At 38.6% G+C, this 26,807-nt stretch overlaps 1 protein-coding gene across 6 annotated transcripts in view; it reads right to left on the bottom strand.

The window, feature by feature from the left end:
- PLD1 (phospholipase D1) overlaps window positions 1-26,807 on the bottom strand; it is a 192,122-nt gene that overhangs the window by 16,773 nt on the left and 148,542 nt on the right. For 5 of the 6 annotated variants that reach the window (XM_044920134.1, XM_021702667.2, XM_021702664.2 and 2 more), the window contains 3 exons: window positions 23,320-23,433; window positions 21,118-21,167; window positions 6,219-6,353 (listed from right to left, as the gene is read on the bottom strand). In XM_044920134.1, the coding sequence (XP_044776069.1) occupies window positions 6,219-6,353; window positions 21,118-21,167; window positions 23,320-23,433 (299 nt within the window). The remainder of the gene's footprint in view (window positions 1-6,218; window positions 6,354-21,117; window positions 21,168-23,319; window positions 23,434-26,807) is intronic. The other variant, XM_021702665.2, reaches the window with a different exon arrangement.

Below are 26,807 nucleotides of genomic sequence, written 5' to 3'. Positions count from 1 at the left end.
GAGCCCGACATGGGGCTCGATCCCAGGACCCTGAGATCATGACCTGAGCTGAAGGCAGACACTTAACCGACTGAGCCACCCAGGTGCCCCCATAATATAGATCTTGTAGGGTTCTTGTGAGAAGTAAGATCATGTGAAAGAACTTACTAATTTATAAACTGCTCTACAGTGTTAAGTATTATTGGCATTACTATCAGATACTCTGTTAAGGCTACAACATCTAGAGGACACTGCCATAGGAAGGGGCAATTTACTGGCGTGTAGCATTTGTTTGAGACTAGCCTCCTCTCTGGGTTCATCACATCCCGTCCCGCCCCGCCCCGCCAGGTGTGTGAGCCAGAGGAGGAGAGGAACAGAGTGCCCACAGTGCTACTGCGGGCGTGCGCTACCTCGGGGCCTCCAGAGGCTTCTCTCGGGCTGGGGGTGCTGGGCTCCATGGACATTGCTGCTCTTCACTGTCAGGAAAACTGGGTACGTGAGGCCCCAGGAAAGTCTCCTCCACACACACACACACACACCCACACACACACACCCACACACACACACACACACACACACACGTTCACACCCGTCCCTCAGTCTCCCTCCTCCCACTACGGTGGGCTCCACATCCCAAAGGAAGGAATACATTCCTGGCATTCTGGGCTGGAGTTCTTAGACTGTGGTTCTTGTACATCAGCAGCCCATTTGGAGTTACCCAGAGCACTGAATCTCAACCGTGTAGGATAAGTGAGTTGGCTACTATTTAACAGGAATAAGAAGAAAAGGATGAGGGGATTTTAGATGGACTTAATAAATGAGATGCTGAAAATGAGATACTGGTGTAATGTTACCTCCATTGTTATTGTTAAATGGTCCCATATTCTGAAAATCAAATTCAGAACAGCACATATATTATTATCCCGTTTCTATATAACATATGAGGAAAAAGAGAAAGGGCTCTAGAAAGATTCACACTGAACTGTTAAGAGTGGTGGGTTCTTTCTAGCAAAGAGGGATTTTTGACCTTTTATTCAGTATGTGTCCTTAGAGATTGAATTGTTTGCAACAAATATGCTTTGTATTCTATGTGTTACTTTTTATGATAACTGCAATCCCTTGTTTTTATTAGGACATTGCCCCGATAATTTAAAACCACTTAATTTTTAGGGGTGCCTGGGTGGCTCAGTCGGTTAAGCGTCGCCTTCCGCTCAGGTCGTGATCCCAGGGTGCTGGGATGGAGCCCCGCATCGGGCTCCCTGCTCAGCAGGCGGTCTGCTTCTCCCTCTCTAATAAATAAGATCTTTTAAAAAAAGAAATAAAACCACTTAATTTTTAGATTTTCTAAGTCTGCCTTTAGGGAACATTTTAAACATTGTGAGATATAGCAAAATACAAAAGAATATATGAAAACATATATGTACAATTTAGTCAATAATAAAATAAATATCACTGAATTTATTCACCCAAGCTGAAAAGCAAAACATTACCACATCTCAGAAACCCTCAGGTGTCTTCCCATGCAGGCCTTTCCCCATCACGAGAGAGATTTTATATAGAATTTTGTGTTCATCATGCTCTGCATGTTTTCCTAGTCAAAGAAATAGTTTGCTTTTGACTTGTCTTTAAATTGCATAAATGGACCCATCTAGTAGATAATCTTTTGAGATTTGCTTCTTTCATTCAATAGTGTATCTTCGGGATTTATCTGTGTCTGATCGCAATGCATTATTTTCCTCAAATGAGCACAGCAGGATTTATTCATTCTAAATCTGTTGGTGGATGTTCGGGTTGTTTCTAGTGTTTTCTATGATGCACACTTATGCTCTCCATATGTTTCCTGGTGTGCATATGGGGACTCTGCCTGGGCTCTGTCCATAGGAGTGGAGTCCCGGGTGCTCCTTGGCCTCGTCAATACCTGGATTGTCCAACTTTTACATTTTTGCCAATTGGTATTTTTAAAAACTGTTGTCTCATTAGATTAATGAGGATGAATATCTTTCAAATGTTTATGGGCCTCAGGTATGTCCTCTTTGCTGACATTCCTATACAATTCCTTTGCCCCTTTTCCTTTGGATGGTGTCTTTGTTTCTTGGTTTATAGTAGTTTTTTATAGGTTCTGAATATTAAGTGTGTTGCAAATATCCTGTTTTCAGCTTATGGTTTATCTTTTTATTCTCTTTATAGTGCTTTTTAATGAATAGGTTCTGAATTTTAATGCAGTTGGATTTATCTGTCTTTTCCTTTTTGGTTTGTGTTTTTAAAAAAATGTTTCAGAAACTGTGAATCTTTCTGGGGTAGGCAGAATAATGGCCCCCAAAGATGACCACGTCCTCATCCCCAAAGCCTGTGAATATGTTATGTTAGACGGCAAAGGGGAATGAAGGTTGCTAACCAGCTGGCCTTAAAACAGGGTGATTGGCCTGGATCCAGGTGGGCCCAATACAATCAAAAGAGTCTTTAAAAGTGAAGGGGATTCAGAGGGAGATGTGGTTACAGAAGTATGGTTGAGACTTTTGGGAACCTTCAAAGAGATGTCACATTGCTGCTTTCAAAGATGGGGAAAGAGGGCCCTGAGCCAAGGAATGCTGACAGGCTCTGGTGCTGGAAAAGGCAAGGAATTGGATTCTCTCTGGAAGCCTCCAGGAAGGAACGTGGTCCTGCTGACCCCCTGATTTTAGCCCAGGGAGACCCATGTTGGATTTCTAACCTACAGAACTGCTGGATAATAAATTTGTTTGGTTTAAGCCACTAAGTTTGTGGCTGTTTGTCATAGCGGCTACAGACAACGAACATACCAACTCTACCTTGCTTCAGCTTAGTTGTTTTTAAGGAAAACGGACTCTCCTATTGAGCCCAAATGGGCTACTTAGTGCTTTCTACCCACTGGTGTTCCCTGTACCTCCAGTTCAGAAGTTCTCAGCTCAGACTGCATGTGAGCAGCACCCAGGAGGCTCTTTAAAAAAATACTGGTGCCGAAAACAAAAGTAAAAACACCTTGATGCCTGGGCCCCAAACTGGACCAATTAGTCAGAATCTCTGGAAGTAGGAACCAGACATTAGTATTTTTCCCCCAGTACCACTCCATCCCTTTATCCATTAATGCATCTTTTATGGGGGATCTATTTTTTTTTAATATTTATTTTATTTGCAAAAGAGAGCCTGTGCGTGAGAAGGGGGGAGGGGCAGAGGGAGTGTGAAAGAGAGAATCTCAAGCAGACTCCCTGCTGAGTGGGGAGCTCGACTTGGAGCTTGATCCCAGGACCCTGAGACCATGACCTGAGCCAAAATCAAGAGTCAGACGCTTAAGAGACTGAGCCACCCAGGCGCCCCTTGGGGGGGATCTATTTTAAAGTAAATTGCAGGGGCGCCTGGGTGGCTCAGTCGGTTAAGCGACTGCCTTCGGCTCGGGTCATGATCCTGGAGTCCCTGGATCGAGTCCCGCATCGGGCTCCCTGCTCAGCGGGGGGTCTGCTTCTCCCTCTGACCCTCCCCCCTCTCATGTGCTCTCTCTCATTCTCTCTCTCTGAAATAAATAAATAAAATCTTAAAAAAAAAATAAATAAATAAAGTAAATTGCAGACTTGAATAAACCTCCTCCTAAATGATATACATATATTTAAAGCTCCCCAGACAACTCTAATGCAGCCAGGGTTGAGATCCATGGGATTAGGTCAAGGGTAAGCCCTTTCTCCTGGGGCAGCCCTTCAACTACAGACTTTGATCAGCCACTCCCAAGCCTGTCCTTTAAGCACTGATACTCATTTCCTCTACATAGCTTCCCACCTACCAATCTCATTGATTGCCTCTGGACCTTCTTACCCTGCTCAGCAATACCCACCCAATGTTTCTGGTATTAAATGGAAAGAACACCTGCCTTCCCTGTAGCCCTTGAGCTCTGTAGGACAGAGGCACTGTTTGATTCAATTTTCATATTCTCCCCTTTGTGCTTTTTAGTGGATTAGTGAACACTGAAAAAAACTGTTTCACTTCGTCAATAGAATAGGCTCAAAGTCTATTTAAGGATAGCCTTATTTTGTTTAGGAAAGCAAACAAAATGTTAGTTTGGTTAAGTGCCAATATTAAGATGGAATAGAAAAGTGGACTTAGTCACAGACCAGTCGGACCAGCAGGGGCACTCAGGGCAAGAGATAATTAAAGCTCCACATAAAAGAGATCTTTAGTGTGAGAAAGCAGGTATTTCCTTGTGAGGAGAAAGGGAGAATAAACAATCAGTTGTTTTTCTTCTGTTAATTATTTAATAATTCTGGCATATATTTGCCATGTTAGAAAATTTAACCACAGGTTACTTTAACCTCTTTGAACAGCTGTAAAATATTTTCAACCTAACTTCTCAAACTCCTCTCTGAGAATTTGAAATATTGTTCTCAGTGTTACGAATTTGAGCAGGGCTGATGTGTGAGAGCAGCAACAAACCTGCTTCTCTTAGAGTTTCCCCTGAGATACAAAAAACAAAATTATCTTTGGATCTTTTCCATGGGGAAATCTGTTTTGTCCATGGGGAAGGAGAAAAAGAAATCCAGCCCCTAAAGACTAGCAAGTAAAACCTCTTCATACTCTCCAGGCCACTTCTTTGGTTTCAAGAAAATGGATAAGAATTATGTACAAGATTGATCAATTATTGCTAGCCTAAATAAATTGTAGCCTTTGTGAGTTCAGAGAACTTTCTAGAAAATAAGTCAATTAAAAAACTCAACTTATTTAATCATTAGCTCTGTTACTGCAAACTGCTTTGCATTTATACTTAATTAAAGGAAAGCCAAAATGACCTTTAAAAGGAAAATATTTATATCTGTCAATATTTACTTCAAGATTCTGAAACCTTGCTGAAGAAATCAACTAAATTTTATTTGGCTTTGTTTGTTTTTCCATTTCAGCAAACATCACATCATCATCATGCCAAACTTAGTATGAAAATTTTCTGAGATTGGCTTCTGGAGAGCAAGGCCAGGGTAGCTTGGGGGAAATTAGAGAAACTTTGCTTATTGGGGGAATAGGAGAGTAAATAAATCCCTAAAGAACTTTGACCCCTATAGAGCAAGAGATAGAAGACTCAGATATTTTTCTAAATGCCCTATGTAAGTATTAAAAGAGAGAGAGAGAGAGTGTGCGTGTGTGTGTGTGTGTGTGTGCACGCATATATTATGTATCACCACACTGTGGCCTATACATTTTCTGGCTTCAGAATTGCTTTTTCTTTCTTTTCAAATCATGTTCCAGATAAGACAATCTCATTACTCCTAGATATGAGATTTTTTTTTTCCTTTGCTCAGTGGAGGATAGAGATGGAAATGGCATATTTACTGCCAAAAAAATTTCAAAACACTCTACAACATTTAGTTTCTCATAGAATAGGGAAGATAAGGAAGTATCTAATTATAGTTGAGAAACTACACTTTATTTTTTCTGGGAATTTATTTTTTTAAGTTTCTATTTAAATTCCAGTTAGTTAACATGCAGTGTAATATTAGTTTCAGGTGTACAATATAGTGATTCCACACTTCCAAATAACACCCAGTGCTCATCACAACAGGGGCCCTCCTTAATCCCCATCACCTATTTCATTCATTCCCCCACCCACCTTGTTTACTATGGGTAAACGTCTGTTTCTTGGTCTCTCTCTCTCTCCCTTTTGCTTGTTTTGTTTCTTAAATTCCACATACGAATGAAATCATGTGGTATTTGTGGTATTTGTCTTTCTCTGACTGACTTATTTCATTTAGCATAATACACTCTAGCTCCATCCATGGCATTGCAAATGGCAAGACTTCATTCTTTTTTATAGCTGAGTAATATTCCATTGTATACATACCCAATCTTCTTTATCGATTCATCAGACAATAGACACATGGGCTGCTCATTTTCTCTCCCCATGTCTCCCCCTCCAGCCCCTGAAACCTAGGTACTTCAATTTTAAAAAAGGGGGTAATAAAAAATTAATGAGAACAGGCTGATTACTGCTCTGCTGGGCTAAACCATGGCTCTCTGGCTACTGTAATTTGCACAGTGGCCATTTAATTGCTCTGTGCCTCTGTTTCTTCACAGATAAAAACAGGGATTAGAAAGGACATAAGTGGAAAAGACTGCTTCAGAAATGTTTTAGATGTCATGTTACAGTCCCTCTCAACTGTAAAGGAATCTTGGGAGGAAGAAAAAGAAGGATTTTTGCATGAAGTACATCAACTAGCAAGCAACCCATTTCTAGACCATGTACTTACCGATAATAACAGTGTTGTCATCAGCAATTAGCAACTTGCTGTGGACATAGATGAGCTCAGTGACTAGGTTTCCTTCAAGCTCTGCATGTGTTCTAAGGCCACAGAATGAGATGTAATTTATCCACTGATTGCCAACTATAAAGTAAAAAAGAAAGTACTAACGTGAATATGACAGAGTTCATTAAAGGCACATTAAATTTTATTGCTTTTCAAAACAAATATACTACTTAAACAGGTGGTTAAGAATAGATTGTATAGTGTGTGTGTGTGTGTGTGTGTGTGTGTGATTTCAGAACTCACCCAGGATCAATTTTTGCTATCAGAAGAGTCTTTTACTATTAATCTGGATGAATATACATTTTTATTTTTTATCTTTTAAAGATTCTATTTATTTATTTGATAGAGACAGATAGGGACAGAGATAGCAAGAAAGAGCACAAGCAGGGGAAGAGGCATATGGAGAGGGAGAAGCAGGCTCCCTGTGGAGTAGGGAACCTGACACGGGGCTTGATCCCAGGACCCTGAGATCATGACCTGAGCCGAAGGCAGCCACTTAACGACTGAGCTACCCAGGCGCCCCTGAATATACATTTAAAAAAAAAACATACTGGAGTGCTTTCCATGAATTACCTTTTTCCAAGGCAATCCAAAAATATTTTTAATGATTTGGCGAGCAACTGTTGAAGAGTGATGATTAAAGCAGAGCCCGAGTAGATACCCCAAGACTTCAGTGTGACATTTGCATCTATCTTGGTTGACACCCGCTGCAGTTTAAATCAGATGCAAAAATAATGCCCAAACTATTTGTTATATACATACTGTATCATATTCAATGCAGAGCAGCAGTTAAATTTTATAGACTTTGGATAAATAAAAATGTTGGCGATTAAATAACACCCCTTCTACATCAGTAACATTAGGAAATGGAAGAATCCTAACTACATTTGACTTTGGAGAATCTTCCTCAGAGCAAGTGGTACCAGGTTTGTACTTTAAAATGCTGCCCCATCATCATGTGAGGGCCATTCATGTGATAAGACGAAATGAATTCCATACCAAGCCAACCCATAACCATTATCCTGGCATGAATGTTAGTCACACAATTTTATGGTCTCTCTCCCACATAGTGGTTGTCCTGGATAAGGAAAGTCTTATACTAAGAATAAACGGAGTGGAACCAAACCATCACGAGTTCTAATAGAAAAAGAATATAAATTTTTTTTCTTTAAGAGAATCTGAAGCATACTAATAGAAACAATGGCAGTTCATGTTCTGTTTACTGAAGTTTCCATGTATTACTGATGCTTTCTATTATTCTGTTGATGTTATTCAGTATTTCTATTAAATCTGGATATCTTGGAAAGAAATTCATTCATAGGTTAAATATAGAGATTCCTCCATTTACAGGTAAACTTTCCCTTATATATGTAAATAATATTGTAGCTGTTTGCCAAGAGTTGATGTGTTGATATACTAGTACATCATGTGTAAGAGATACATTTCTAAAAAGTTTCATCTAAATAAGATTTTTGTAAGTCAATTTCTTCCCCATTGTTAATGTTATATTGGAAAGATGCTTCATCTAAAGCATCAGCTTCTCTTTAAATGTTCTCTGATCTAGGAGAAAGAGGTATTTCCTCTTTTAAGTCCATCATACCCATAAAATTCCTGGAAAATATTTCTAACAAAACACCTAATATATTACTTTACAAACATTCACATTTAATTCTCCATTTCTCCTACCGTTACAGAGGTCTTATACATTTTTGTATCCCCATCCTTGCATAGTGCTAAAAGATGCTGAATAAATGAGTGAATTGATGAATGGATAGTCAGGTGACAGCTATTATTTTAGCTTTTGGTTTTTTCTGTACCATCTGTTTTTCTGCAGCTGGCTCATGATTTAAAATTTCAAGATAAAGCAGATTTTTAAAGGCATCATGGAGCACATTCTTTGCTAAAGTACATAATTTTTTGCAGTCACTTCCCATAAAAAATCCACATTGAACAATATGGTAGCCCAATGGTTCTCAGTGTGCATAAGGACTGCCCCTGCAAGGGCCTGAGAGAAGTAAAATCTGGAAACCCTCCCCAGAGGTTCTGATTCAGTAGGAATCCATAATTCATAAGTTCCCTAGGGGATATCATTCTTTGAGCAACACTGTTGCAGAGCTTTGGTATTTATAGTTTTAAGATTAGTGGCATACTTTCAGGAAATAATACACCATGATAAAGTGAGATGTGTTCCAGTGGCGCAAGTCTGCTCAATATGAGGACATCCATTAATATAAAACATGATATTGATCAATCTAGGGAAAAAAAATCATAGGATTATTATAACAGATGCTGAAAAGTTTTTGACACAATTCAGCACCCATCCTGGATAAAAACAATGAAGAAAGAAGAAAATGATGAATACTTTCTTAACATGCTTAAAAATATATAATATATACATTATACATGTATAATACGTCTGTGCGTGTAGAATATCTTCAATACTGCATAACATTGCCTTGGAGGTATCAGCCAATACATTTAAACAAGAAAAATCACACAAGGAAAACCAGCTCCATTGCCAGATATAATAGTATGCTTGGGGATTCAATGATAAAACTATCTCAAATGGTAAAAGAATTAAACATGATAACAGGATATCAATTAACATATAGAAGTCAATAGCCTTCATACACACAAACAATAACCATTTAGAGGATAAAATCAGACAAAATGTTGCTTACAATGGCAGCAAAAAAGATAAAACATAAAGACAAATAATAAACTTATCAACAGATGTGCAAAATCTTTATGAAGAAAAAATTAAAATGCTATCAAAAGACACAAGAATAGACTTGAACAAATGAAAAGACATCCCTTGTTCTGGGATAGAACAATTCAACATCAAAAAGATGCCAACTCTCTCCATGTTAATTTATAAATTTAATATAATCTCAGTAGAAATACCAACATGTTTTTATGGAGTTAGAAAACTTGACAAAGAATGTCTATAAAAAAAAAACTGGGAAAGAAAAGCACTGAAGGGGCATTAGCCCTATCGCATATGAACACACACTATAAAGGCTGTATAATTAGAACAGTGCTGCACCAGCACATAAACAGACAGCTAAACCACTGAATGGAACAGAAAGTCAACAAAGAGACCCAAGCACGTACAAAAATTTTGCATATGATAAAAGTGGCATCTCAAATGTCAACGACTTTTGCATAAAGGCCTAGAGCTTTTAGATTTTTTTTTTTAAAGATTTTATTTATTTGACAGAGAGAGACACAGGGAGAGAGGGAACACAAGCAGGGGGAGTGGGAGACGAAGAAGCAGGCTCCCCGCTGAGCAGGGAGCCCGATGTGGGGCTCGATCCCAGGACCCTGGGATCATGACCTGAGCTGAAGGCAGACGCTTAACAACTGAGCCACCCAGGCGCCCCAAGGCCTAGGGCTTTTAAATAAAAGGTGCTGGTATCATTGCATAGCTATTAGAAAAAGAAAAATTGGGGCGCCTGGGTGGCTCAGCCGTTGGGCGTCTGCCTTCGGCTCAGGTCATGGTCCCAGGGTCCTGGGATCGAGCCCCGCATCGGGCTCCCTGCTCCGCGGGAAGCCTGCCTCTCCCTCTCCCAATCCCCGCGCTTGTGTTCCCTCTCTCACTGTGTCTCTCTCTGTCAAATAAATAAATAAAATCTTTAAAAAAAAAAAAGAAAAAGAAAAATTACCATGCATACCTCATACCAATAACAAGAATAAACTCCAAATGGACCAGAGATCAAAATGCAAGCATATGAAACGACACATGTGTTAGAAGAAAAGAGTAAATTCTTTATTATATAAACCGAGTGTAAGGAAGGCTTTAACTATCTATAGGCCATAAAAGAAAAATATCAATAACTTTGCCTAGATTTTAAAACAACACATGACCTAAAAGACCACAAGCAAAAAAAAAAAAGAGAGAGGGACAAATGACAAAGTGGGAGAAAGTATTTGCAGTGTACGACACAGATAAAGAGCTTAGAGTCCAAACCTATGAAGAAGTCTCAAAATCTTGATTCAAAGAATGGGCAAAAGACATAAACGGACAATTCACATACACGAAAAGATATTTGAATGATATTCTTCCTCACTCATAATACAAATGCAAAACTACCCTGAGAAACCATTTCTTACCTATGATATCAGCAAAAAAATAACACATTCTGTCAGGGAGACTGGGTTAAAGCAGGCTCTCTCATACATTGGTGGTGAGAAACAAATTGGTACAAATTTTTGGGCGGGGAGTTTGGCAATATCTATGTATCTATTACAAAAGAATGATAAAGCAAAGAAGATAAAAGGTTAACATTTGGGAAATCAGGATGAAGGTGTATGGCTGTTCTAGAATCCCTTCTATAAGTCTGAAATTATTACTATTTTTTTAAGATTTATTTATTTATTTGAGAGAGAGAGAGCGAACACGAGTGCCGGGGGGGAGGGGGGGGGGCAGAGGAAGAGAATCTTAAGCAGACTCCCTGACGAGTGCAGAGCCCGACTCGGGGGGGCTCGATCCCACAACCCTGAGATCATGACATGAACCGAAATCAAGAGCCAGATACTTAAGCGACTGAGCCACCCAGGTACCCCAAGTCTGAAATTATTTTAAAATAATTTTTAAAAAAAGATTAGTGATGCTGACTAGCTTAGGAGCCTGAAGGTTTAAGACATGTAATAATATGTAATTTTCTAAGGCACAGATTTGTACCATTCCCTAGCAAGGCTGGAGAATATCGACAACATATCAATTAGCTGGATAGCTTCATAGCCCACCATCCATACCTACTTCCCATCCATCCTTGCCTTTGAAATAACTCCTATGAAGTGATTAAAAAAAAAAAACAAACAACAAAAAACTTTGTTTCTTTGTGAAAAATGCCCCTCACAGAAGAAGAAAGCTAAAGGTTGGTACCAATAACAGAACCCAAAAGGAAAGATCTGGGTCCTAGCCAGAAAGTGGACATTTTGGATTAAAGCATAGCCTGTTAAAGTGCAGTGGGGGTACCCATCCAAGATGTGAATGATTCCACCAGAAAAGAAGAAAAAGCAACCTGAGAAGCTATTTTGGCCAGTACTATATTCCGTGAAGAAAACTGGCTCAACAGCTAATAGATACAAAGTTGGAGATGTGAACTTGAGGTGTGAGGATATACTGAGCAAACAAGTGCCTTCTGAAGAAAGTATGAGAAAACCAGGAGCATGCAGAGGAGTGATAAAGAGCCATTACTGGAAAAGCATCAGGTGGTTTCCAAATACTATGTCATGGAGGTATCTGAGAATCTGGAGGTGTATATAGGCCCCTAGGACATATCTGTTAGGAACACAGGTGCATATATACCTCAAAAGATGGGAATTCAAGACAAAAGACTCTTGATATTTACAAGGAAGCTTCGGGAAAAGACTTCCAAGAGTTGTTACAGGCTTTTGTTACTGAAAAAGTTGTAGCACTTCGTATAGGTACATTTCTACATCCTGATTGAAAACCTCTAGACCTTGTGTTAAACTATAATCAATTGGCTGCTGAAGTGCCATAATTCACAAAAGTTATAAAAATGAGAAAGATATGCTTTAAATTAAACCCTAAATCCCTAAAGATTGGTGTGCATGATAATTGCAGTCTACTAATACCTGCTGGTTTTCTTTTCAGGAATTTCAACATATTCATAGCAGAAGTTTTGTTATTTCTAAAGAATTGAAATAGTAGAGAACTACAGTTCTCTATCCAGTTAGAGATTAGCTATTTCATGTATTTAAAACCCACTACACATTTACAAAAACAAAACCAACAATATAACATTGTACCTCAGAAAGGGGCATTATGTAATTAATCTGTTCTTTACGTTTAGAGTATGAACATTTTTCTCACTGAGATGCCTGATTTTGACTTGTTCCCAGGGAGCTTGGAAATCTTTTCATAAGAGGGCTTAACACTGAAATTACTTCTTGTGTTAAAATCCAATTTTTCCCCTGAATAGGCAAAGACAGGCAAAGGGTCCAGAGCCAAAGGAATGCTTTATAATAAGCTCAGGCATTTTTATGGTTGAGAGAATAAATAGGTTTGTTCTGACTTTTTGTTCTCCTAGAACCTCACCTTTGCATTTTTGCTAGTCCCTGTCACCACTGAATGGCTTTCCCGATTTTGTTTTTGTCAATACTTCATTCATTATCATCTTCATTTTAAGTCATTAGAAACAGAGACAGTGATAATGCTCTGGTAAATCTTCTCTGTCCTAGATGAAATTAGATACAACTTTTGAAAGTATTTATTATGGGTGATGTACATATCTCATGTCTACAGTTGTTTCTAGAGAGTTGACTGAGCAGCCCATTAGTGAAAAATTATTAAACATCCAACACACACACACATGCACAGTATATATTTTAAATTATCATGTACTAAAAGCTTAATTTTTTTTGAAAGCTTCCAAATCATTTATAAATCCATATACCATACAATTCACTCCTTTAAAATGTACAACTCAGTGGGGTTTTTTTAGTACATTCACAAAGCTGTGCGATCATCACAACTATCTAATTTTAAGACATTGGTATTACACCAAAAAGAAATGCCACGCCCATTAGGAGTCACTCCCCATTCCACTCTATCCAGACCCTAGCAATGACTAACTTATTGTCCTGACTCTACAGATTTACCTATTAAAAACATTTCATAAAAATGGAATTATATAATATGTGACCTTTTGTGTCTGGCTTCTTTTTATTTACCATGATATTTGCAAGGTTCACCCACGTTGTAGCATGTATCAGTATATTTCTTTTTATATATAAGTAATATTCCATTGTATGGATATAAACATTTTGTTTCTACATTCATCAGTTAATGGATACTTGGGCTGTTTCAAGTTTTCCACTATTATGAATAATGCTGCTATAAACATTCACGTGCAAGTTTTTGTGTGGATATATGTTTTCCAATTCTCTTTGGTATACACTATGGAGCAGAATTGCTGGGTTACATGGTAACTCTATGTTTAATTTATAAGGAACTACCAACTGCTTCCCAAAGAGGCTGTACCATTTTTTTTAGAGTTTTTATTTAAATTCCAGTTAGTTAGCATACAGTGTAATATTAGTTTCGGGTGTACAAGATAGTGCTTCGACACTTCCATACAATACCCAGTGCTCATCACTCTTAATCCTCATCACCTATTTCCCCCATCCCCCACCCACCTCCCCTCTGGTAACCATCAGTTTGTTCTCTGGCTTCCTGGTTTAACTCTCTCTCTCTTTTTTCCTTTTGCTCGTTTTGTTTCTTAAATTCCACATGAGTGAAATCATATGGTATTTGTCTTTCTCTGAGTTATTTTGCTTAGCATCATACTCTCTAGGTCCATCCATATCATCACAAATGGCAAGATTTCATTATTTTTTATGCCTGAGTAATACTCCATTGTGTATGCATGTGTGTGTGTGTGTGTGTATGTGTATGTGTGTGTATACACAGCACATTTTCTTTCTTTCTTTTTTTTTTTAAAGATTTTTTATTTATTTATTTGAGAGAGAGAGAATGAGAGACAGAGAGCATGAGAGGGAGGAGGGTCAGCGGGAGAAGCAGACTCCCTGCCGAGCAGGGAGCCTGATGAGGGACTCGATCCCGGGACTCCAGGATCATGACCTGAGCCGAAGGCAGTCACTTAACCAACTGAGCCACCCAGGCGCCCCACAGCACATTTTCTTTATCCATTCATCAGTTGATGGGCAGTTGGGCTCTTTCCATAAGTTGGCGATTGTAGTAATGTTGCTATAAACATCAGGGTGCATGTATCTCTTTGAATTGGTATTCTTGTATTCTTTGGGTAAATACATAGTAATGAAATTGCTGGATCTATTTTTTAACTTTCTGAAGAACCTCTATATTCCTTTCTAGATTGGATGTACCAGTTTGCATTCCCAAACAGAGCAAGAGGGTTCTCTTTCTTCCACATCCTCACCAACATCTGCTGTTTCTTGCGTTGTTGGTTTTAGCCATTCTAACAGGTGTAATGTGATACCTCATTGTGGTTTGACGTATATTTATATTATTAGATTCAGTTTAGTAATATTTCACTGAGGTATTTTGTGTCTATATTCATAAGGGATACTAGTCTGTAGCTTTCTTATAATGACTTTGATTTTGATATCAAGATAATATTGATCTCATAGAATGGGCTGGGAAGTATTCTTTCTCCCTTATTTTTTTGGGGGGGGCGGGGGAAGTTTGTGAAGAATTGGTGTTCTTTTGTGGATGGTAGAATTCATCCACAAAGCCATCTGAGCCTGGGCTTTTCTTTGTAGGAAGACTCCTGATTACTCAGTTCCTTTGCTTATTATAAATCTACTCAAGAGTTTTAGTTTCTTCAAATAATGCAATATATGTTAAGAAAAAAAAAAAAGAAGAAGAAGAAGGTAGCGGGAGGGGAAGAATGAAGCAGGGGAAATCGGAGGGGTAGACGAACCATGAGAGATGATGGACTCTGAAAAACAAACAGGGTTCTAGAGGGGAGGGGGGTGGGAGGATGGGTTAACCTGGTGGTGGGTATTGAGGAGGGCACATTCTGCATGGAGCACTGGGTGTTATGCACAAACAATGAATCATGGAACACTACATCTAAAACTAATGATGTAATGTATGGGGATTAACATAAGAATAAAAAAAAATTAAAAAAAAAAGAGTTTTAGTTTCTTCTCAAGTCAGTTTTGGTAGTTTGTCTTTCTAGGAATTTATCCATCTTTTTTTTTTTTAATTTTTTTTTTAAAGATTTTATTTATTTATTTGACAGAGAGAGACACGAGAGAGGGAACACAAGCAGTGGGAGTGGGAGAGGGAGAAGCAGGCTTCCCGTGGAGCAGGGAGCCCGATGCGGGGCTCGATCCCAGGACCCTGGGATCATGACCTAAGCCGAAGGCAGCCGCTCAATGACTGAGCCACCCAGGCGCCCTGGAATTTATCCATCTTATCTAGGTTAACTAATTTGTTGACCTATAACTGTTTGTAGTGTTCTTTTATACTCCTTTTTTTTTTGCGTAACTTGAGTTTCTGTTTTTTTACTTGGTCAGTCTAGTGAAAGGTTTGCCAGTTTTGTTAATCTTTGCAAAAAATCAATGTTTGGTTTCATAATTTTATTGTTTTTCCATTCTCTACTTATGTCCCCTCTGATCTATATTATTTCCTTCATTCTGCTATCTTTGAGTTTAATTTGTTCTTCTTTTTCCAGTTTCTTAGGGTGTAGGGTTTGGTTATTGATTTGAGATCTTTCTTCTTTAATATAGATATGGGTATAGCTATAAATTTCTCTCTAAGCATTGCTTTAGAGTGTCTCCCACATTTTGATATGTTGTCTCCATTTTCATTCATATCAAAATATTTTCTAATATCCCTGTTTCTTCTTCAATTCTTTGGTTATTCCATCTATTGTGAATTTCTAAAATTTCTTTTTGTTATTAATGTATAATTTCATTCTACTGTGGCCAGAGAACACACATTGTATGATCTCAATCCTTTTAAATTTATTGTGACTTGTTTTATGGCCTATTTGGTCTATCCTGGGGAATGTTTCATGTGTACTTGAGAATGTATATTCTGTTGTTATTAAGTGGAGTCTCCTATAGATGTCTGCTATGTCTAGTTGATTTATAGTCTTTTTTTTTAAGATTTTATTTATTTATTTTGACAGAGAGAGAGAGACAGCGAGAGAGGGAACACAAGCAGCGGGGAGTGGGAGAGGGAGAAGCAAGCTTCCCACTGAGCAGAGAGCCCAACGTGGGGCTTGATCCCAGGACCCTGGGATCACGACCCGAGTCGAAGTCAGACGCTTAATGACTGAGCCACCCAGGTGCCCCTAGTTGATTTATGCTCTTAGTCTTCAGTTTCAGTGCTGATCCTCGGTCTAACTATTCTATACAATATTGAACATGGGGTATTGAAGACACCAACTATTATTTCTAAATTGTCTATTTCTCACTTCAATTCTGTCAGTTTTTGCTCCATGTACTTTGGGCTCTCTTTTAGTTGTATATAATTCTTGTATTTTCTTGATGGATTGACCATAGTATCCTCTCATTACATTACATAGTATCCTCTCATAAAAGTTTTTGTCTTAAGATCTATTTTGTCTGGTATTGTTATAGCCACTCTAGCTATTTTTTTGGTTACTGTTTGCATAGAATATATTTTACCATCCTTCTACTTTCAAACTATTTGTATCTTGAATCTAGAGTCTCTGGTAGATAGCATATAGTTAGGTCATTTAAAAAAAAAACATTCCAGGGTTGCTTGGGTGGCTCAGTCAGTTAAGCGTCCAACTCTTGATCTCAGCTCAGGTCTTGGTCTCAGGGTAGTGAGTTCAAGCCCTGTGTTGGGCTCCACACTCGGTGTGGAACCTACTTAAAAACAAACAAACAAACAAACAAAAAACACTCCATTCTGTTCATCTCTGTATTTAATTGGAGAGCTTAATCCATTTTATATCTGGAAGGAGTTATTACTGCCATTTTGTTATTTGTTTTCCACATGTGTCATATCTATTTTGTTCCTCAGTTACTCCATATCTGCCATTTTTTATGTTACATAGGTATTTTCTAGTGTAACATTTTAATTCCTTTGTTGTTTCTTTTACTATATATATATATATATATATATATATATATATATATATAACAAACATGTTTACTTTATTTTTTAAATTTTATTTTATTATGTTATGTTAATCACCATACATTACATCATTAGTTTTTGATGTAGAGTTCCATGATTCATTGTTTGCATATAACACCTAGTGCTCCATTCAATACGTGCCCTCTTTAATACCCATCACCAGGCTAACCCATTCCCCCATCCCCCTCCCCTCTAGAACCCTCAGTTTGTTTTTCAGAGTCCATAGTCTCTCATGGTTCGTCTCTCCCTCCGATTTCCCCCCCTTCATTTTTCCCTTCCTACTATTTTTTTTTTTTTAACATATAATATATTATTTGTTTCATAGGTACAGGTTTGTGATTCAACAGTCTTACACAGTTCACACTGCTCACCATAGCACATACCCTCCCCAGTGTCTATCACCCAGCCACCCCATCCCTCCCACCCCCCACCACTCCTAACAGATTTTATTTATTTATTTGAGAGAGAGAGAAAGAGAGAGAGAATGAGCAGGGCAGAGGTAGAGGGAGAAGCAGACTCCCAGCTGAGCAGGGTGCCCACTGTGAGGCCTGATCCCAGGACCCTGGGATCATGATATGAGCCAAAGACAGACGCTTAACCAACTGAGCCACCCAGGCGCCCCTTCTTTTACTATATTTTAAAAGTAATTTCGTTAGTGGTTTTCCTGGGTATTACAAACAATCTAGTTTGGATTAATATCAATTTAATTTCATAGTATACTAAAACTTTTATCTTACATAATTCCATTCCCTTCCCCCTCTCTTATGCTATTATCGTCATACAAATTAGATCTTTAAAAATTATATATACCCATCAACACAGATTTATAATTATTGCTTTGGGCAGCTGTCTTTTACTTTTGATTGGAGGGAAAAAAGTTAGAAAAAGAAAATATATCTATACTTTTTAATTTACCTATGTAGTTATCATTGTTGTGCTTTTTATTTCTTTGCGAAGTTTCCAGTTACTTTCCAGTAACCTTTCATTTCTGCCTGAGGGCTCCCTTTAGCATTTCTTGTAGGAAAGGTCTGCTAATGATAAATTCTCTCAGTTTTTGCTTATCTGAAAATGCCTTAATTTCTCCTTCATTTTTGAATGATAGTTTTGCTGGACACAGAGTTCTTGGTTGATACTCTTTTCTTCAGCACTTTGAATATGTCATCACAGTGCATTCAGAACTCCATGGTTTCTGATGAGAAATTGGCTATTAATCTTATAGAGGATGCCTTGTATTTGACAATCTGCTTCTCTTGCTGCTTTCAAGATTCTCTTTTTGTCTTTGTCTTCAGATAGTTTGATTATGATGTGTTTTGGTATGGATCCCTTTATCCTTGTTGGATTTTGTTGAGCTTCTTGGATGTGTAGATTCATATTTCCCATTAAATTTGGGAAGTTTTCATTTTTTTAAAAGATTTTATTTATTTATTTGAGAGAGAGAGAGCAAGCATATGAGTGGGGGAAAGGGCAGAGGGGGAGGAAGAGGGAGACAGAATCTCCAGAAGACTCCCATCTGAGCACGGAGCCTGATGCAGGGCTTGATCTCATGAACCTGAGATCAGGACGTGAGCTGAAACCAAGTCTGACACTTACCCGAATGAGCCACCCAGGCACCCCTCGGTCATTATTTCTTTAAATATTCTATCTACACTTTTCTCTCCTTTCTTTTTGGGACTCCCATTATGTGTATGTTACTATGTTTGATTGTGTTTCACAGGTCTCCAAGGCTCTGTTCATTTGTCTTCTTTTTTCTTTCTGTTCCTCAGGCTATATAATTTCAATTGATCTGTCTTGAGGTTTGATGATTTTTCTGCCTACTCCAATCTGCCACTGAGCTCCTCTAATATACATTTAATTTCAGTTATACTTTTCAACTCCAGAATTTACATCTGGCTTTTATTTTCCCACAAAAAAGAAATTATATAGAGTCTTTTTAATTAAAAAAAATTTATTTTTTAAATATTCTCTATTTGGGAAGAAATTATTTCTTTGTTCTCTTTAGTTCTTTAGATATTATTTCCTAAGTTCTTTGAGCATAGTTACATTACACTATGTTCACACAGTTACACTAGTGAGCATAGTTATACTTTGAACATAGTTACACAAGGTCTTTTAAAGTCATTTAAACTGTCAGGTCAAATCATGACAGTTCCCTGAGAACTGCCAGAGGATGGGAGCTTCAAACCCATGGCTCCCTCTGGGAGCTGATAAGCTTCTGGTTTTCACAGTGATGAGTGGATTGATTTTCAAGGCTACTGTAGAACTGAGGAGAGGGTGAGGGGTATATGGCAAATTAAGATGCCACAAAGCTTGCTGCTTTTACCAAGAGTCTGCTGCCCTTTTTTTTTTGAATAAACACTCATCAGAGTGTTACAAGCCTTTGGTTAATACCCAGTGTTCTAAAAAAGTTGACTTTGACAATCTCTGTCAGTGTTTTTGTTGCTTTTAAGAAGAAGTGGATTTCTGGAGATCCTTACTATGCCATTCCTGCTGATATCCCAATTCTTTTTTTTTTTTTTAAAGATTTTATTTATTTGACAGAGAGAGACACAGCGAGAGAGGGAACACAAGCGGGGGGAGTGGGAGAGGGAGAAGCAGGCTTCCCACAGAGCAGGGAGCCTGACACAGGGCTCAATCCCAGGACCCCGGGATCACGACCCAAGCTGAAAGCAGACGCTTAACGACTGAGCCACCCAGGTGCCCCGATATCCCAATTCTTTAAGTGAAAAATATACATACATGGAAAGACTAATATTCTCTCCCACATTCTTTTTTTAAAAAAGATTTATTTATTTGAGAGAGAGAGAGGGTGAGAGGGGGGGAGGCAGAAGGAGAAGGAGAGAGAAAATCCTCAAGCAGACTCCCACTGAGCATGGAGCATGATGTGGGCCTCAATTCCAGGACTCCAAGATCATGACCTGAGCTGAAATCAAGAGTTGGCTGCTTAACTGACTGAGCCACCCAGGTGCCCCTCTTCCCACATTCTGATACATCATGATCTCTTGCCTGCCACCAGTCTCTATTTTGCTTACCAACAGTAAGTGAATCTTTGCATAAAACACCACGGTGATATGTTCACTCCAGGGAGCAGAGGCTTCCACCAACCTTATCTTGTCTTCTTCAGGTGAAAATCTAGTTCTTTTTATGTGGCCCTCCAAGTTTGCACAATCTGTATCCAATCTGAACTGGAGGTCCTACAAGTTGGGTTCTGATCCCAGCTTACTTCTTGTGGAACCTTCTGTACCTACTGTACAAGGTATAGAACATTATCAAGAACCTACCATGTGCTGAACTTAGTATCAGGAGATATAGATAAGTAAACCCATAGTTACAATACCTGCTAGCTGGGAGCTATGTAGAAGGGTCAGTTAAGAAGATATCTGAGGGGCACCCAGGTGGTTCAGTCGCTTGAGCATCTGCCTTTAGCTCAGGTCATGATCCCGGGGTCCTGGGATCCAGCCCCACATCAGGCTCCCTGCTCAGTAGGGCATCTGCTTCTCCCTCTGCCTCTGCCCCTCCCCCAACCCATGCAAGCATGCTCTCTCTCTCTCTCTAATAAATAAATAAATAAAATCTTAAAAAAAAAGAAGATATCTGAGAAAGTGCCTTTGAAAATGTGAAGAACTACAGAAGTGAAAGGTATTACTGTGAGCTTATTTCTGATTTATTTACCTCTAAGTATAATACCTTCAAAGGTTTAAAGGTTTAGTCTAAAATAAATGAAATAAATAAATAAAATCCGTTTTCTTCCCTAAATAGAAGGCAGTATTGTGACAACCTTGGGACTTCTGCATAATAGGAGGCCGTAGGAAGATCTGTTGACTTTGCAGCATTTGTGCCCTCAGCTTTAAAGCAGAAGTGATACCTGTCCTGCTTACTTCCCAGGACTGTGGTGAAGGACTGCCGGAGAAGCCACATGGAGGGTCCCTGTGAAGTGCCTTACAAATCTCACTTATTATCAAAATAATTAGTATAAATACATAAAAATAAACAATAAAATACTCTTATTTTTTCTTATCTATGCATCTGAGGTTGTGGCGTCTTCATTTGAACTTTGCTTTGGGCAATGTAATGAAAATAAGTAATTTGTCTCAGTTAAACATTTTGTGGGCTACCTTTAGTGAACAGAGGGTCACAATCACACTGTGAAAACATCAATGATTACGGATATGTCACCAAAAACAACTGTGGAGGAAAATAAAAGCTGTTACTTACGCTTTGCTTTTAACTGTCCAAGGATGGAATTTTCTCCTCTGCACATGGTCCTGAGCACATGTAAAGGAAAGAAATAATTATGGACGTTTCAAAGGAACCAATCCCAACTTGCAATATCTGTGGAGTATCGTCCTACCCCAAGTAAAAACAGAAAAGTGCTTTCATGAGAAGATGCTACATGGATTTAAAAAGATTAAAAACAAAAACAAAACACCCCACCTGGATATCACTTTTGTAATGTCACTGATGGGACAAGATAGTTGTTTTGAGGTAGGTAAATGGAAAAGTCATAAAATTGACATCAGATTTCAGAAAAAGGTGCTATTTTAAAAAGATGGGCTATGAATGAACTTTCCCTCTTAGAAAATTCAGTGACAGCAAAGATAAATTTAGAATACCTCAATAGGTGAGAACACTTACAGACTCACGTTACTTTCAGAGGTGCTTGAAAGGGCAAACACTTAGCAGAATAATTTCAGAGCTAAACTCTATACCGAGGCTGTCTCTGCAAAGTTGGCAAATGCCTTGAAAGTGAAAAACAGAGTCTCAAATAACTGACTCTGCTAATGATTTTGTTTCTCACAACTCTGATAATAGTCAATGAATTATAAAGACTGACAAACCAAAAAAAATTCTACGCTCCATCTGCTTGCTCTGTAAAAATAATTAAAAATACAGTTACGCTTGGGAAATACTGATATTCTTAAAGATGATGCCAGCAAATAAAGATGTTTTTGCATAATAAAAGGTTAGAATTTAGTTGCTGAACAAAAGCCAAGCATGTTATTTCATTCAGTTGGTTCAAACCCAAGAAAATAGTCATCGAAAATAATTGCAATTGACAATATCCCAAAAATAGTATTAGAATGGCAAACCAAGTGGATAAAATCCAATTAAACATTATGTCAGTGCCTTAAATACATGAAAAGCTTTGTTTGTCATGTTATAAATCAGATAATATTAGAAATGGGCAAATCTTCAATCAAAGCATATAGACCAAAGCATAAAGTTCTCTCATACTGTAATCAGGCAAAATTACCCCACAAGAATCTAAAAAATATATATATATATTTTCTTCAGATCCTGGCAGACAGGCATACCTCAAAAAGTCCGTAAAAAATGAGAGGACTAAAAAAAAAAAAAAAAAAAAGACCACCGCACAATGGTGCCCACAAACTGTGCCGAGGACCCTCAGATCCTGCAGGGGGTACCTGTGGGGGCGGGCGGCAGGAAGGCATCTATGCCCCTCCCCACCATTTGACCAAGTGCCTGAAATCTTATCTGCTTTACACGTTAGGGGTTCTGTGTAAGGTCTCATTGCTCCCTCCCCGACAAAAGGGTTTGGTTAGAAAGTTGGGAAGCTACAGATGGTTCTGAAGGACAAGGGCTATTAAAAGAAGATATCCAGGTTCAACCCCGAGAGAATGTTAGCGGGGCCTTTCCATCACTTTCTACACCACCTCTCTATGTCTGCTCACCAGACATACCTCCCAACCCTCCTCATAATGTTCTACCGGCCAAGTCTGAAGCTTCACAGGTCTTTTTGAGTGAATATGGCAATTCTGCTTTTTAGAATATTGAGAATAGGATTTAATACTTTCCTTAAAATTTTAACAAAGATGTGGCAGAGAAAGCAGAATTAAAATCCCAGGAGGTAGGAAAGAACCTTCATACTTCATTTATTGGCAAAGGCCATCATTACCAACCTTGTTGAAAACCTCACTACCTAAAGAATCATAAATACCTAGAAAACCATACTACTTGAAGCATTAAATTTCTTTCTTCACAGAATATGGAAAGCTCAATAACTGTGGTGGCTTAAAGATAATTTTTAAACCAATATTACATATAAATATTATTATGTACATATATATATACATACAAATATATATATAAAATCCTTGTCTCCATTTATAAGATATATGTATATGTATGTCTTGTGTATAGGCAGTGAATATAAAAGAGAGATTTATATTTCAGTTCTTTTTATATTTGCCATGTGTTCTAGGCCTGCCATTTACGATTTTAGGCTCTATTTGAATTTTATCAACTAGTAAACAGGCCAAGATCCAAAAGTAAAATAAAGCGTTCATCTGTTCAACACTCCCTGAATAGATGTGGAGAAACATTTCCATTCCTTTCACCAGCTTACGTGCGTGACTGAGAGAAAGCTGAAAACAGATGACTTTAGAACTTTGGCACCTGTAGTTGAAGTGCATTATGGCTTGCAGAGCATTTCCTCCACCGGTTGAGATGTCGCCTTCAAATCCTGGAAGCAGTGGTACCACCACATACACCCGGTATCTACGGCTTTCCCTACAAAAGTCAGATGCAGAGCCATTCACCAAAAAATGATAGCTAAGCAGTTCACGCGGTTTTAGAGACTGAGCTAATGGCTTCCTACACTACATTCTATCCCATTTCAGGGCTTGGAAGGTGCTGTTGGATCGGAGGCCAGAAGCTGCTATCAAGATAACAGTTCACAACAACCTAAAAAATAAGCTGAACTTGGCAACAGAGTGGGAACTCTACTATCTCTCTGCAGCATAATTCTTCCTAGGAGAAAAGCCACTGTAATCAACCCATGCTTGGATCCCATGGAAGGTGGGGTAGGGGTTATAACAAAGTTTTGAAAAAGACGTCATCATAATAGTTTTATGTATAACAAGTTGTATCCATTAGTACCTTGCTCAGAGCCCAGCAAGTAACAGGCATTCAGTTAATGACTGTTGAGTCAGTGAGTTCCCACAGCCTAGATCTAAGGGGCAGAAGACATACTGGTCCCATACACTTTCCAATGCAAAAATCATCATTGCTTAGAAACTCTGATTCAGCTCTGAAAACCGGTTCTGCTACAAAACGTTATCCTGGGCCCTTCAAGAATTCTGAGTGACTGATGATTTTTTAAATTCTCTGCATATATAAGTCAACATTTCTTGGCCCACTGTTCCAACGGATTGAGGACAGCCTTTGAAAGAAAAGCCTTTGAGTAGCCTTTGCTACTCAATAATGTAACAAATAAAAGGAGGAGGTGGGGCTACTTACTTTGATCTCCATTCAGAAAGTAAAAAATTTGGAGAATTATGTTCAAATGGGTATCACTGGAGGCACAGCTGTTAAAGTCCCTGTCTCTCTTTATAGGATACACAGGAGGAAAGGAAAGCTGAAAATGTCTGTGGTATCTATGTGGTCGAGAAGTCTTGTCCATAGATCTGAGAGATCCATAGTCACACAAAGATGCTGCTACTTAACCTCTGCTTAATACTTAATTTCTAAGGATCCCCTTCTTCTAAACAACTACATTTTTCTTTCACATGAATATTACTGCTCCTCTCTGAAGGGTCAGATTTCATTACAGTGTGTCTGAACACCACTGTTTGTATCAGGGCGCGTGGGCGGTCAAGTTCCGGGCAGAAGTGATGGCCAGCACCAGGAGTCTGGACGCCCATGAGCCTAATTGCCCTGCTGAGGAACAAGGCATCTGAATTAGGTTGTTGCAATGGCATGAATTAATCACTAGATGGCAAACGTAGTTTGAGTTGGAAAAATTAATTAAAAAAAAAAACAAAAAACCTCTTCAAGTTCTCTGTCTGATAAGGGCAAGAGGCTCACATCCTTAAATGATAAACAAGATAGCGGGGAAAGAAGAACAGAAGGAACACCTAAGCTATTTCCCCATTGCCAGCATTTAAAAGTCCAAATGAGTTAAGCCAGACACTTACGAATGGACACCATCTGGCCTCAGCTGCCTTTCCAGAATCGCCTTTCCATAGGATCTTCCCAGACCCACAGCCCAGGGCCAGACTACTGCCCTTTGCTCAGATGTATCCCTCCCTACTAAGGAAGGTTGGTTCATCTGCCCTCTGAGTCTGGAATACCCTTTCTGCTCACAGAATCCCACTTCTCCTTCCAGGGCAGCTGAAAGGCACCTTCCTCGGTCAAACCATCCTGAATCTTCCAGTCAAAGCTGGTTTGCTCCTGCCTCTGCACTCCCATGGCACATGGCAGGAATGTCTATTCAGCATTCTTTTTGCTTTACACAATAGTGACACACAGATCTGCTGCCTACGCTATGGTGATAAGTTCTTCTGAAGCCCAGGACATATGTCCACATATCTTTCTATTTTGGGCAGTGCATACACAGTATGCACTCAGTACTATCTGCTTTGGGAGAATGGGGTCAGGTTGGAAGCAGGTTTGTTTCTGGGAAGCCACTGGTAGAGAAGAGATTAAGCTGCAAAAGTTAAATTAAGTTTTTCTTTAAATTACATTTTATTTGAATTTTTATTGCAGTACAATATACATAGCACAAAAGTGGCCATTTTAACCATTTTTAAGTGTATCGTTCAGTGGCATTAATTACATTCACATGTTGTGCAACCATCATGATACCTACTTCTACAACTTTTTCATGACGCTAAGCAGAAACTCTGTGATAGTTAAGCAATAACACCTACACTTTCCCTCCCTCCGAGCCCCGTAACCTCTCATCTACTTTGCGTCTCTACGAATTTGCCATTCGAGATATTTCATCTAAGTGGAACCATACAATATTTGTCCTTTCCTGTATGACTTACTCCACTTAGCATAACGTCCTCAAGATTCATCCACGTGTCAGAAATTCTTCCCTTCTTGTGGCTGAATAATACTGCACTGTAGGTGTAGTCCCCATGTTGTTTATCCAGTCATCGGTTGATGGGCACCTTTTGGCTCCTGCGACTCATGTTGCAGTGAACACTGCCATACAGAAGCTCTGTCCCTGTTTTCAGTTCTTCTGGGTATTTACCCAGGAATGGCACTATTGGCTCACAGATTTATTCTATATTTAGCCTTTTGAGGAATCATCAATTAACTTATATTTCCTAATGGGTAATATATTGCTCAGAGTACAAAATTTAAGAGGTAAAAGATTATATGATGAAAACAAAATTCTCTCTCTCCTTTGTCCCCAAGCACTGTTTCCCCTCCCTGAGGGCAACTCCTATTGCCTTCCATGTTCTTCCAGAAATAGTCTATGCATTTATAGGCATATATATGTACTTTTCTGTGCAAATGTTAGAATACTATAAACACTTTTATGAATGTTATTTTTATTTATGCCTGTACCTTGTCCATTTTTAACAACAGTGATACAGAATTCCACATACATCCTTACCATGATATTTAAAGCAGTTCTCTATCAATGGGCATTTAAATTGTTTCTAATTTTTTACTACTTTGAAATACCTATTTTATTTTTTTAAATTTTATTTTATTATGTTATGTTAATCACCATACATTACATCATTAGTTTTTTTTATTCCTAGAAGCTGATTTATTTTTATTTTTTATTGTTATGTTAATCCCCATACATCATTAGTTTTAGATGTAGTGTTCCATGATTCATTGTTTGTGCATAACACCCAGTGCTCCATGCAGAACGTGCCCTCCTCAATACCCATCACCAGGCTAACCCATCCTCCCACCCCCGTCCCCTCTAGAACCCTCAGTTTGTTTTTCAGAGTCCATCATCTCTCATGGTTCGTCTCCCCCTCTGATCGAAATACCTATTTTCTTATGGATGCTGACCCACGTAAGTCATTTCTTCACAATTGTGAAACGTGAATACCACTTTGGAGTGATACCGATGGTCTTAAAACCAAGGGTTTGTGATTCTGTTTGTACAAGATGGTTCCCTTTTATAAGAGCAG

This window comes from Neomonachus schauinslandi, chromosome 1 (assembly GCF_002201575.2).
Source record: "Neomonachus schauinslandi chromosome 1, ASM220157v2, whole genome shotgun sequence".
Taxonomy (NCBI): domain Eukaryota; kingdom Metazoa; phylum Chordata; class Mammalia; order Carnivora; family Phocidae; genus Neomonachus; species Neomonachus schauinslandi.
The sequence above is the reverse complement of the archived record's forward strand: the minus strand, read 5'-3'. Positions and strand labels throughout refer to the sequence as shown.